The sequence below is a fragment of the Phalacrocorax aristotelis genome, chromosome 1, assembly GCF_949628215.1.
Source record: "Phalacrocorax aristotelis chromosome 1, bGulAri2.1, whole genome shotgun sequence".
In the NCBI taxonomy this organism is placed as follows: domain Eukaryota; kingdom Metazoa; phylum Chordata; class Aves; order Suliformes; family Phalacrocoracidae; genus Phalacrocorax; species Phalacrocorax aristotelis.
The window spans coordinates 204,161,228-204,175,423 of NC_134276.1; the positions used below are offsets into that span (position 1 = coordinate 204,161,228).

At 42.3% G+C, this 14,196-nt stretch overlaps 1 protein-coding gene across 2 annotated transcripts in view; it reads right to left on the reverse strand.

The window, feature by feature from the left end:
* Positions 1-1,645: 1,645 nt before the first annotated feature.
* LHFPL3 (LHFPL tetraspan subfamily member 3) overlaps positions 1,646-14,196 on the reverse strand; it is a 259,589-nt gene continuing 247,038 nt past the window's right edge. For both annotated transcript variants that reach the window (XM_075081409.1, XM_075081410.1), the window contains one exon: positions 1,646-4,373. In XM_075081409.1, coding sequence (XP_074937510.1) covers positions 4,345-4,373 — 29 coding nt within the window. In that variant the 3' untranslated portion in view covers positions 1,646-4,344. The remainder of the gene's footprint in view (positions 4,374-14,196) is intronic.

A 14,196-nucleotide genomic window follows, 5' to 3' on the forward strand; every position in this document is an offset into this window, starting at 1 on the left:
CAACTTCTAGAACCACTCCAAAAGGAGAGGAGCTTTTCAGTGTCTCATAGGCAATTAGAGGCCACGACTCCTCTTGGGAGTTGGTGAGCACAATGTGCCTGCTTATACTTTATTCCCCAGAAATTTGTCTCTTGCACAGGCAATATTTGCCTCTTGACCTTGTGAAGGGGAAAAGCTATGTAACTGCCCACAGTGGTGTTATGAGACTATCTGGAAGAAGGGAAGGATATATCAGTTTATTTCTTAAAATGCAAAAGGCATTTCAGAAGGCAGTAAGGAATGATGCTAAGCAAAAATTTGAGAGTCAGATGGGTAATAGAAAGCGTCACAGCAGTATCTGATCACTGCAATCCTTGGCTTTGTGTATTCAGCAGCACAGGACTAATGTGGTTTGATATAAAGGGAAGAGCATGAATTTTTAAACTACATATTCTGCTTTTTGCAGAATTTTGGGTCTTCCATGAAAGCCTCTTCTCAAAATATTAATGTAAGCCAATGAGGATCACAGATCAGGGTGGAATGGCTGCAAGTATGTCTACTTGCCAGCTACTCCAACAGCATGCAAAGCTGTTCCCTTCTGTGCAGAGCTCTTTGGAAAGGAGAAATGTGTAAACCTGTAGACTTCAGCACATGGGGAGGAAAACCTGTTGCTTTCTGGGACTACCTCTGAAGCTACTCAGCATTTGTTTTTTTGGTCTGGTTAATTAATTAATTAATTAATTTTAACATTTCTAGATCTTATTCCATTTCAAATCCTCAGAGAATCAGCTGAAACTACCGAAACTTTTAAATGTTTTAAGGACATCCCACTAGCAGAGCGAAAATGGACAGAAAGCTGCTGGGCCCAACATTACATTTTCCTACTGAGAACAGGGGATGCTGGATGGTGTGAGGGAAGCTGATCCCTTACTCTGATTGATATATGGCAGAACCTGGGAGTTTGGGAATAATTAGACCCCAGTAACAATCATTTCTAGTTCACCTCCAAACACAGGTACCACTGCATCAGCATCATGGAGGCAAATCCAGCATCTATTTGACAAGAAAGGACTTACCTCTCGTTGCTGCAAGCTCTGGGATAATGTACATCTGTGACAGCCCCTGATGGCTCCAGTGTAACTTCATGTAGTGAAATTAGAGGCTATAAATTTCTGAACTTTACTCTATCTTCTAAATCACTAGTTTGGTATTTCCCATCTATTTAGGAATAACTGAAATGTGTTGCCTGTAAAAATGAACAGGACTTCAGCATCCTACAAACCTGGAAATTCTCTATTCAACTGTAATTAACTCCTAAATAATTTACACTCCCCTTTCTTTTACCATAAACTAAGTTTTATATCAAACAAAGTAATCAGGAACTTTATATTGTTGCTCATATATATATAGCTATATATATACTATAGACTATATATATATATATAGTCAGGTACCAGAGGGTGGAGATAACTCATCAACAAGGTTCTTATACTGTGAATTTGACCCATACAAGTCCCTGCACTCATTAAGGGATCAGATTTTGCTCGGACTTTACATACCTTAGGGATCTGTGTATGTACAGGTGTGTAGAACGTGGCCAGGCTTGTGTTTAGGAGGAGGACAGTAATCCCAACAACAGCAGCTGTTACCACAGGGGAGCTGGGGAAAAGCACTATCACACTTTATTTTAGTATGCTACAAAATTCATTGTTGAACTTTATTAGGTACTTTAATACCAAGCATACTTTAAAGTAACAAAAATTATTGTTGTTATTACTTTTTACAGAAAATCAGGTATTTCAACAGTTTTCTTTACAGTTTGTTGACTTAAAAAAAAAGTACAATTGACAAGTTTCGATGGAGTGGGATGGGAAAGCAGTAACATTTAAAAAGGTAAAACATATTATTCATACTGAGTCAACATTTAGTGATCTACATCCTGGTACGTCTCTCCTGACTGTGTACAAATGGTACATATTCACTGAGCTGCCCTGGTAGGGTCATGGGGTCTTCTGATGACACTTTTTTGGCAACATTTGTGTGTATTTAGAAAGGGCTTTTACATTACACCGTCACCATGATGCAAAACTTAGTAGTCCATAACAAAATCATGTAATACAGGGAAACCCTGTTTTGGTGATTTCTATTGCAGCAAAAGTGCCATGATTGCAATAATGTGGGATAGAGGTAAACCTAAGGAGCAAATGAAGACAGTGATACAATAGCACACCCAGATAGCAAACCTTTTCACAGGCTTTGAGGTGAGAGTGTGGCTGTGAGCCACCAAGAGCGGTGAATGAGTACGGGCTTCACTGAGACACCATTTAACAGGGACTCTTGAATGCATCTGGCCCTTAAGGATGTGTGTTTTCCAGCTGACACTGGTTGGACTAATCACAGATTTAAAAACCTGTCTGAAGTGGGACCTTAATGAGTTCATGCAGCCTTATGTGTAAACTACTTGATTTTTACCTTCCATGCTGTTCAGGTTATGTTTATGGTGGTTGATTGATTTGGGTGGGGTTTTTGGCCAGCTCTAATGCTGGTCCTGTAGAAGTTAGGGGAGTCTGCTACATGCAGTTACAAGAGCAGATTTGGATTAAAACAACATGTTTTTTTTTTTAAAAATGCTGCCCAGATTCACATATAAATTTACTTGACAGACATCCACATTCACTGTCTAAGACAAGCAGTGCCACACCGGTACCTTAGTAGTTAGACAGAAGACTTATCTAATTCCCTGTATTTATTTATTGACAGTTTGCTTAAAGATAATTTTTTGTTCAAAAATAAAATAAATTTTCAGAGATTCATAGACTAAATTCTGGAATAATTTGTGTTGTGCAGCCAATAGTTAAAAAACATTTTAAACTAATGTTTTATTTGTGTCTTTGATGTATTGTGTTATTTGGGATCAACATTAGCAATGAAGTATTATTTTAGCTATTTCCCCTGAAAGCCAAAGAATGAAGCAACAGGCTTAAAAAAATCTGAAGAAATTAGCATTGCAGTGTTAATTTTGGACTGGATTCAGCTGCAATATGCAGGGGAAGGCAGAGAAATGTAGGGAGCAGCGCGCTCCTGCCCGGTCCTGAGCCAGAAGTTGACGCATGACATGCTGGGAGGTATCGGAGAGGAGCAGAGGAGAGAGGTTCCCTGCTTCCCTCCGTTGCTCTGTGCCTGGCACTTGGCATCCAGCCCTTTCACTATGAGGTCTTTCTTGATACCCTGTGCCTCCCCCTGTTTTACGGCTCAGTGGTATCTGGAAATGAGGGTGCCCTTTGGGGGGCGACCCACCAAACCCCTGCGGAGGGAAGCACCAGTGCCACCAGTGCCCCGGGGCTCCATGCACCCAGCCCTCACATAGCTATTTGCAATGTGTATTTGCTTCCTAGGTTCTTAATTTATGTACTGAGTTTAAGGCCAGAAGGGATTGTTAGATCACTTTGCCTAATTGGCATTAGCATGGGCCAGAGAGTGTCACTCAGCGGTTACATGGTAGAATAAGGAAAAGAATAGAAATGCCCTTGCAGTGAGCAACTGTATTTTACATTTAAAGGGTAAATTACTTTCTGCTATTAAAAAAGAAATCAAGTGCTTTTATTTTGTCACTTCAAATACAAACAATTCTATGTGTCTTGGGAAATTATAGTATTATGATATTCAGTCAGACATACCTTATAGTATATATGCTTCATAGAACTAGAATATAGGTCAGAAATAATTTTTCAGTCTTAAGTTTGTTACAGACATAGATTAGTTGGAACACATATGCAGTAAAAATTGAGAAGCTTTACAGTTTTAGTCAACTTATTATACAGTGAAGTAAATGAAGTGCAGCAATGTAGCAGTAGAAGTTATGCTTTTTCCACTAGGTGATGGAAACATTCAGAAAGTGTATTTATAAATGCTAATTTAAGAGAGATGTCCTATCAGCTTCTTGGCTACTGGGATAGGAATAGTCTGGAGTTAACTACCTCTCTACTGTGAAAGGTTTTAAAGCTTTTTGCTTTCCATCTGAATAAAAAAAATGACATTTACAAACCTCTTCAATGCATATATAATACATATGTTTAGCTAGCAACAACTATACCCCTTTTAATTTATTCCCCAAATGTGACTTTTCATGCATGTCTTCTGGATGCTGTATTCAGCAACAGTTTCTAATGAGCTGGTGTGTAATCCATGATTGCATTTCTCTTCTGAAAATCACTTCCACGTCTGGCTGATCTATGTTTAGAAGGTGGTGCTTACCCATCAGGCGTTCTTGCATTCGTCAGCTTTCTTCTTTGTCGAGGCCCTTTCCCAAGCTTCTTCCCATTTTAATGTTGATGTACAAAAGCTGTTATTTGTTTTGTTTTGTGCTCATTCTAGTGAGGATTGGCTTAGTAGGACTGTGCAAAACAGAGAGAAGAGAGAAGCTGGTTTACTGCCAGTAAACATAAAGATGCTCACGCTGTGCTTGGCTCAGGGCAAGGTTCTGATCATTATTCTAATATACTTCATTATTTGCATTTCCATTTATCATGAAAAATGACAAGTTTAATCTTCAGATATGACAAGGATTGGTAACCTGGAATTCTTAAAAATCAGTTTTCATCAGCTGATCACCATGGGAAGTCAAAATAATGAGATTGTTTCATCTAAAGTTTGAACAATATGAAAATAAAGATACAATGTGTATGGGGCAAGATGACATTTGCTAGATTAATCATGAATTGAGTTAAAATCCTGACATTTCTGTTCTGTATCAATAATTTCTTTCACTCCCCTGAGCACACAATCCAGATTCATAAACAAAATAAAATAATACCTTGTGTTAAATTTTGAAGGAGCAGGCCCCAGTGAGGACAGAGGTGTTTTCAACCCAAACTCTCTTAAAAACTAATTCTTACCCATCCAGTTTCCATATACTATAAACAGAGCTGCATATGCAGGAAAGCAGACACCAGCTGGGGTGGCACTGTGAGCAGTGTGACGAAGGAGGTGACCTCCTCGATGGAGGTGACTGCTGCCTAAGTTGGTGCCAGAAGGGGCAGCACAGGGGAACAGGGGCTTAATAAGAATGTCTATCTACAAGTACCCACGTACGTGCAAATATAAAAACATGACTGCTCCAGCATTTGGCATTGAACAGAAGGTTCTTGCACCAAATAAGCTCTGCAAATTCACCATTAGCTAAACTCTCCTGGATCACTCAGACCAAACCGTGATTTCATTTGGCAGGCAGCCTCCCCATTGCTCCTGTGAAAGGGTCACTGGTCAGAGGTCCTACAAGCCCACAGCCTGAGGGAGAGGACAGCTGCCTTCACCACAACCCCACTCCCCTCATTGTAACACAGGGGTCTCTGCAGGACTTGGGGGGAAATCACAATTTTTGTGAAAACAAAAGAAAAAGAATGAATTTCATTGTGAGATGAGAGTTAACTAAGAGTTTCAGAGCTAGAAACTCTTAAAAATGTTACTGTAAGAAGACTGTAATATTTCATTTCCCCCCCATGTTACATAGAGCAGGCACCTTCTCCCATTCCCACCAATTCCTCACACTCCTTTACTTTTATGGGCACCTTGGCTTGCTGCTAATTCACCCACAGATGCCAAGGAGAGTGACACTCTGGAGCAGGGTGCCCGGACCTGAAAGCCTGGGACAGTGCTACCATGACCCAGGGAGCTCGGTGGTGGCTAACGCTTCTGCTGGGGACTCTGGGTGCCTGCCTCCCCCATCAACTTCCAACAAATTCACCCTTTTCAAGCAGAGCTTGTTTTGGAGGAAAAGTTCCTACTTGTTATAGTCCACATGTGTTCAGCATGTATCTGTTGTCCAGATATATTTTACAAAGAAGACACTTTGAATTGATGTTGCTGAGACTAGGAAGTAGCAAATAAGCTATGCAAGAAGCATAAGGTGAACTAAAGAGGGCCCTGCAGAAGACAAATAGATCAGTTTTGCTTTTGTCAGAAAATGAATATGAAATATAGCATTTACTGTGGTAAAAACATTTTTATGATGCGAGTATGTAATGGGGATGGTAGTCTCCAATTGTAAAAGAAAACTTGCCATTGATAGCTCCATGAGCTCCCTTTCTGCCTTTAAAACGTCGGGCAAAAATTAAGGATAAAGAATGGATGAGAAATGCACATATTTGTGATAAATAAAATGTATCAAAAATGGTCTGAGTCAGGAATTTTGGTGTATTTTATTAATATGGTTACTAATGTAATTAATATGATAATTATTAATATAGATAAGTAGCACAACTAAATAAAAGAAAAGAAACAAAAAGTGCTTGAGCCTCCAATCTGTTTATTTTCTGTGAGATATGGGGTTTTGTGAGCCTCTTAAACAATCCATAACTGGTGAAACTGAAATCCAGAGGAAGCCAAGCTGCATGGTAAGGAGCACGTACCCTGATACTCCCAGGAACAATCTAAACTTAATAGAACTGAATGAGCTATTTCTTTCCATTATTTTTAATCATAATTTTGTGTACCTATGTTATTCAAATCCTTAACAGTGCTTATTCGATTTCCAGCAGTACTCCATGTTTCAGCTGTAACATACTAAAACCTTTATTAGTTCTTTTGACAAATTTTGCACACAGCTGTTACACACATGGAAATGAAATTTAATAAATGTCAGAGGTGCCTAGCTGATAAGGCAGAAATATGTCATTAACATCCAACATCCCTCAGTCCGCTTTGTGTCACATCATAGGCTTTTAACTCCTTGAAGTTTCTTTTCTTAGAGCCACTTACAACCCTTTTCTAGCACTGTTGCCTAGAAATGAGTCAATGAAAGCAGTCTTCAAGAATGCCATATTACCCAAACCACCTAGGTGCTCTGCTGTTAAATTCTCTATTTAAAGTCTTGAAAGGCTGTCTGTTAGGCTGACATCCTGACAACATGTTTATTATTCATATATGACCCATTCAATTAGGGCAGTCACTTCTGTTGACTGCAGAGCCGGGGTACAGTCACCATGGGAGGGATTTACAGCGGTTTAGTGTTTATGTACATTTTCACAGGGAGGCTACCGATATTTTTTGTTTTGAAGATGAATCACGGGGAGATTTCCAGGATGCTCCCTGCCAAGGTATAAAGCATGTACCAAATTTCAGATAGTCCCTTCCATGCTGATACTGTAAAGGCAGTCAGATGGATAGTAAATATACAGAGAAAGGCAGACCTTCTGGGTCTGAATACATATTCTCTCCAATAATCTTAACACTTTACACCATTAATTGTCGCCAGCCGTATTGATACGATTTCCTTTGCTGTTTATTTGACTGGCATCTAGAAAATAACACCTTTCCAAGAGTTAATCTTTTATTGCTGTCTCTAAACACACACAATTACTGAGCTAAAGAGCACTGGCATTCATGGTCATACCAAAATTGGTGCTATTCCAAAACCACATCAGCTGGCAGAAGCCCATGGGCTAATGAAGCACCAGCAATTTCTTCCCAGCACCTCCACAGTATTCCTCTAGCCTAGGGAGCAACATTACCTCTCTTAAATGCTGGCACTGTGTTTGGTGTACAGGGGGGGAGATGAAGGAGAAAAGGAACATTGCTGCTGAAGGTCTGCAGTTGAAAATAGACACGCTGAGGCACCTTGGATAACACTGCTGCCCAGGCAGTAGGCCGAAAAAATTTGGACAAGTTCAGTTTTAATGAGGTGCTTGGAGTTCTTGTGTATCTGCTTATGATCTGGGTCAGCTCCTCATAACCACAGGTGGATGGTTTTGTTGTTCACATCAGGGTTGGTGCAATGCTAAGCATGTTAGAACTCCATCTGTAACTATGGCACCCCAAAATTCAAATAGTGACATGCATTCAGGGTCTAGGCAACATCCAGACGTGTGCAATTAAAAGGTATGAAAGGCAGCTAGATGCCCAGCTGCAGGGGGCATCTGATGCCCCATATTCTCTTCTTTCTTTGAAGATACTCCCTTTAAAGCACAAAACAAAAACTATTTGGATGGCCTGAAAGAATGATTTTAGTTTTCATGTTATGAGAAAGGAAAAGGGGTGTCTTTAAATGTGTGTTCCCATTTGCCTACCTGCTGTGAGTGCCTTTTCCCCCTTGATGTACCCAGCATCCTTTGCCCTGGCCTCACTTGGGGGGTGCTTATGCATTGCCCTGAGTGGTACTCCTATGCAAATACTGTGCTTTCAGTAAACAACCAGGCACCAACTCAGATTCTCTCCAAACTCGTAAAAGTCCTGGCGATCCAAGCTGAAACTCTAGCATGTGTTTTGGAGATGCTGCCCACAGATTGTCCTGGAAATAGCTGTGTGGCCAGGTGAATGAGTTGTGCTCTCTGGTGCCTACCCCTGCACTGCAGTTTAGACACAAATTAAGGAGACGGAAGGAAGAATGGTCAGAAATTCCCCAATTATTTTCCTAGCAGCCCTCTTTCAGTGTTTGACCATTCAGCATCTTTTCAGCAAAACATGATAAATGAACTGTCCACACCAGAGCTACCTAAGCACGTTTTCTCTTCCTCATGATACACCAGCAGGCAGGATCTGGCAACTGCCTGCTCTGCCTTCACTCACAGCTACTGAAGCCTACCTGAGAGGGCAGGGAATAAAGAGAGTGCACAGCAAACCTTGAGGTGGTTACTAAAACTTTTACAAAACTGGCATTGAATTTGTGTGATGGTTTTGTCTGTATAGCATTAGAAAGGAACCTCATCTCAGCAGAAGAGTGCGTGAGCTGGCTCTTGCTGCAGCTCTCCTTGCAATAAAATAGAATCAAATCACATAAAAAATTACAAAGTTTTTCCTGATCCAGTATGCAAGCCCTGTGAAACCAGAGCTGCGTGGAAACGTAGGATTTATTTGACCTGCTGGGCAGCATTTTGTGCACTCTGTTAGTGCCAGCGGCTGAACTCCAGGGCACAGGCTGTAGGAAATGGTTTCAGGATCATTCAAGAATTTTCTAAACATCTGTTGAAAGGAGGTCCAGGCTGTTTTGTAGGCAGAAGGCTCAGTTCATGGCTGCACAAGGCATTGCTAGCATCTGAGGGGACGGTTTGAGGGCCACAGGGATGATGACAGTAGGAGTTAACCATTGGACCAGAATGCCATTTTCTTAGACATCCTTTTCCAAGAAGAAACAGAAAAATAGCTGAAGGATCCAGTCAGATCAATTTTGCCAGGTTGCTGTGTATGGAGTATCTGTGTATGACATATAGCTGGACAGACCTTTGCCATCAACAACTCATACACTGTCATTCACAAGAAAAAACACAGCGCACTGGCTGACCTAAAGCAACACTCCTTGCACACTTAATGCTCCCAGTGACTGCTCTGCTAGCCAGGTCCTGCCCTTCCCTGCCAGACTCTGGCCACTTCTTGTAGTTTTAAAACCCAATTTATTCTTACATTGCTTTTCCCCCTTTTTTTCTGCTGATGTATGTGAAGACTGACACATGGCAGGAGGAAAGGGCTGTCAGTTCAGAGGCTGTTTGGTTGTAGGCAGTATGTTATGGAGGGAGAAGAGTGACATGGCAGGGAAACATTGTTTTCTGGGTTGTTTTCTTTTATTTCTCCAGACAGAATGTATTTTGAAGCTGTTACAACAGTAAGCAAAATTCCCCAGAGAAAACTGTGGTTGTCAAGACAAATTAATTAAAATAAAAAAAATTTGAGCAATTAAGTCTGACCACCATGTGCCAATATATGAAAGGAGAGATACATTGGGAAATTAAGTCTGGAGCCCAGGTTGTGTCAGGACGGTCTACCCATTTGTGGTCTTGACTTCTTCAACTTCTTATTGTCTTCCTGATGGAAATTTTGAGAAAGATGAGGATATTTTTTGGGGAGGAAAGAGAAGATGGAGGGTGGGCCTGGAGATGTATCTCACACAAAGTCAGCTCTTGGAGACAGGCATCAGGCATGTGGCTCTGGGCAATTCTTGGAGAGGGACAGGGCCCTCCTGGGGTAACTAATTTCATCTCGGGATGATTCCCAGGATGGATGAGTGCTGTTGGCTCCTGTGAGACTGTATTCCTGGATGAGACTGAGAGGAACGAAATGATGTGTGTGAATCCTGGACTTATTCTTCACAGACTGATTAGCAGCATGCATATGCTGCTAATATGAAGATATGAAGAGAGAAGCTACTGCTCACGTATAGAAGATAATCTTCAGCCTGAAATATCAAGTTATTAGGCAGTTGTGGATTAGTTGTTTGCAACAGGCTGTCAAAGATCTCATCTGAGCACAGCTTAAGAACAAATATTTTTAGTCCTGTTCAGGCGTGCAGTGGTGTACCAGGCTGCCTTCACAGGGGAGCAAATGGCTTTGCAGAAGGTAGGTCTAAGATTTCACCCCCAGCCCAGAAGGGGTCAGTAAGATAAGCTCAACAGCTTAAGGCTGACTGGCCTGGATGTAGGGATGCAAGGAGCATGCCAGCTGGTGGGAAAGCATGAGCCAAGCTGCTCATCAGTAGGCAGTCATCTTAGCTGCTCTAGTCAGCAAGACCGTGCCTGGGGGAACAGGTGAATTTTGACTGCAAATCCTGAGAATCAGGGTTAGAGCAGCTTAAAGAAGGCACCTCATCAGAGCCTGGCAATTTTCTTATTTCCAAAGGATCCTCCTTCAACTACACCTAAATATAGCCTGGTGGCAGTCACAAAACCCCAAATATAGGCAGGCTTCTAGCTTCCCTGCCACCCTGCCTAATCCCTGGCTCAGGTTGCTTTCCTCTCGTTTGAATGCAGCTCCAAGAATACAACATATGTATATGTATCAGTGAGAAAGACAGGAGGAGAGCGACAGAGGGAAGAGACACCTATCCAAGGGTGGAGCAAGTTGTAGCTGTCATCCCTGTCATCTGCTGGCACCAGTCTGGGCTGATGGGAACAGGGCTTCCTCGGGTGAGGGCTCTGCTACCCATGCCCCACTACCAACAGCTTTTGGGTCCCTCAGCTGGACAGCTTGGTGCTGCACATTGGTATCTCCCGAGCAGGCACGACCGCCCCTCTGCTACCATCACACACAGTGCACCGTGCCTTGAATAAGGGCAGAGGTTGTTTGTCCACTCGAGGTGGGTACTAAAACACTGAGATGTAGTGATCAGATCCCGCTGAACAGTGGGTAGCGTTTTCCTCCATTTCAATATTTGCTTAGTGCCTGTCGAGAAAAAGAAGATTTTTATCATAATGAACAAACACAGCAAAAAGCCTCCTATTCTTTCTCCCAAAGAAAGGAGCTTCTCTCTACCTTTTACTGTGGAGCTCCTTCCTCCGGTGGTCCCTTTCCAGAAGGCTCATCAATTTGTCTTTTGTACTTAGTGATGTTTCTGGCAAGTTTGGGATGGGAGTCACGTCTCAAGACAGGTTTGCTGGCACGGGAGATCTAGTATGCTGTTGGAAGGACTGGAGAGAGGCTGAAATGCCTTCATCAATAATGTCTTTCATGGGAAGTAGCTTCCTGCTTTGCAGAGTTGTAGGCTTGAGTCAAGCAAAATCAATTACTTGTTTGTTGTTCATCTATTTTTATTTCCTCTCTGTGGTTTGCTGCTGTCTTTCTTTACCCAGATGGTCAAATAAATTGCTGTCACTAAACAGGAGTCCCTGAACAGTGATTCCTAAACTCTTTCTCTTCTTTAACTGTTTAAAGACAAAAATATTTTACTTTCTTTATATTCTGCACATTTGCTGGAATTGTTTTTCAGGTTTTTCCCTGGAACCCAGAGGATCCATAGGTATTTTTGTCTGTTTTGCCAGCCTTCAAGATGTATGATCAGACTGTTCAGAAAGCTCTGCATCACCTTTATTTAAAAACTGTTAAGGACTTTGATCTGTTCTTGTTTACTGAGAACCCGTCTGAGGATCCAGCCATGTCAGTGGAGGTACCTTGATAAGGTCCTGGGCAGATCAGCCAGAAAACATTTGGATTGTCATTGTATACTCTTAGTTTTATTCATTTTGTTAATAACAGTTTATATCTAGCTTTATTAACTTTATATCTTCCAGGAGTTTTCTTGTGCTGGGCAGTGTTAGAAGTTGACATTGGCGCATCTTCGGTCTGGGAAAACAAATTTTACTGACATTGACACAAAGCTCTACTTGTCCAGGCTCGGCCATCAGGGAGGGCACAAGGCAGCACCCAGGGCCAGCACGGGCTGGGGCGGGCTGTGAGCAAGCCTGAGCTTGGGAAGAGCGAGTCACTGAGTTAAGTGTGGTGCTCAGGCTTCATGTTGGTTTGAGCCTGCATTTCTGTGCAGCAGAGAGAGAGTAGGAGTTTGTACCTGGGAGAAAGCCAAGATATTGAAGCAGATTCTTGAAGGTGCTAGCCAGAATCTTTGCATAAGGAAACTGCTACGATGGGGCTTATTTTACTGGTGTGAAAGAAATGGAGCTCTGCTCTTTTTTTTAACAGACTGGATTTCTCCAAATGATTTCTTGATTCATATAATGAGTTTTTCCTCCTAACAGAAAGGAGCATGGCCATGATGGTTCTCTGGCCTTTCTGGCATGTTAAAATGACATTTTTGTGAATGAAATTTCCTGAAATAATTTACTATTTTTAATTATAACATAATGATGAAAACAGCTACATAAAGTTCATTTTAAGTGTCTCAGAAAACATAGTAAAAAATACCAATGCTGGTGAATCTTAAAAGCTACAGAATAATACAAAATTTTAAACTTTCTTTTCTCTGTGTGAAATGAATTTCCCTGTTCTTCGGCCAGTGCCAAAGCTGTGTGACCTGGGAGCACAGAACAAATCCCACCTGCTTCCCTGCCATGCAGAGACATATCCAGGGTTTTTCAAAAGTTTTCCAAACTTCCTCCTTGTAGGCACTTGTGCTGGTGAAAAGACAAAAGTTTCTGAGTGGGTTGAGCTGGGTCTGGGAATGGGGCTCTGGCTGCTGGGGCTCGCTGTGGATGGGAAGGGTCCCAGGCTGGAGGGCTTCAGCCACAGCACCTCTGGGGCAGGTGCTTGCCAGGGCAAAGCTGTGGGTCCTTTACCCTGAGCACAAACCCCTTGCAGATTGGCTACTGTACGACTGGGTCTCAGTCAAAACCTGCTAATGAGCTGCAAGCATTGATCCCGTTTCTGCCTCTGTGAAAGGTACAGTTGGCAAGCTACATGTTTATGGGAAGCAGAAAGATAAGGATCTGGGAAGCTTTAGCCTGAGGTTTCAAAACTGTGGCTTAATGATTAGCTTACCTGAGCACAAGAATATTAATTGACTGGCTATATACTCTCTAGGCAAATAGGAAATAGTTGGGGCTGTGCCTAAGGCCCACAAACATTTCCAAAGCTATGAGATTACTCCTGAAAAAATCTCTATGGACTTAGGTGATATTCAGCTAGAACAGAGGCTGGATCTGGGAGGTGGCAAAGCCAGGGTCTAAGGGGAGGGTGAGGTTTTTGGTGACCACTATCTGTCATGAAAACCTATCTGATGTGCAGCAAGGAGTGTGTTGGATGGTCATGGTCCTGAGGGCATCGTTTCAATCATCTTCCCTTTCCAGCTGTCCTGCAAGGTTGCTGCAAAACTGATTTACACAGGCTTTGGACAATATGTAAGGATTTATTATTGCTATTAATTTATATTCTTCTCTTAAACATTTTTCTGAGTTGCTGTGGGAGTAAGTGCACTCTTGCAAAAGAAAAAGAGGAGATTCCTTCCCTGAAGAGCTTTCAGCACAGAAGGCATACTGTGATTAGCAGAGCAGAGAAAAAGACCCTTCACAGAGAGAAAAGGAAGGGCTGTGTTAGGAAATTGCCAGGTGAAAAGCGTATAGGAAAGGCTGATTTGCAGTAGCCCTGAAAGATGGGTGTGGTACAGTGCCCTGGTCATGCTCCTTCTCCTGTGGTTCAGAACAGGAAAGTGAGACAACCTGGCGTATCCAGCAAGCCCTGCAGTTTTAGGCATATGAGGCTCAGCAACCGTTGTGCATATGAAATAGTGATGGCAATAAAAAGAGCATCAGTCTTAATGCTGCCTTCCTCCTGTCTGTGGGAGCTGATCATTGGAGGGAAGCTGTTGGGTCCCACCTATTCCCGCTTCCTGCAGGGGTCCTGCAGACACAGGTGGTCCCCTTATGGCATCCTCTGCACCCAGCATATATTCGTCTCCCTAGTGCTCCCTCACGGCTCTTTTCTGCTCTTCCCACTGTCCCATTTCCACATGCTGCTATGCTCCCCATACGCAGTCTCTCCTGGTGATGGCTCAGGCATATGATGCCC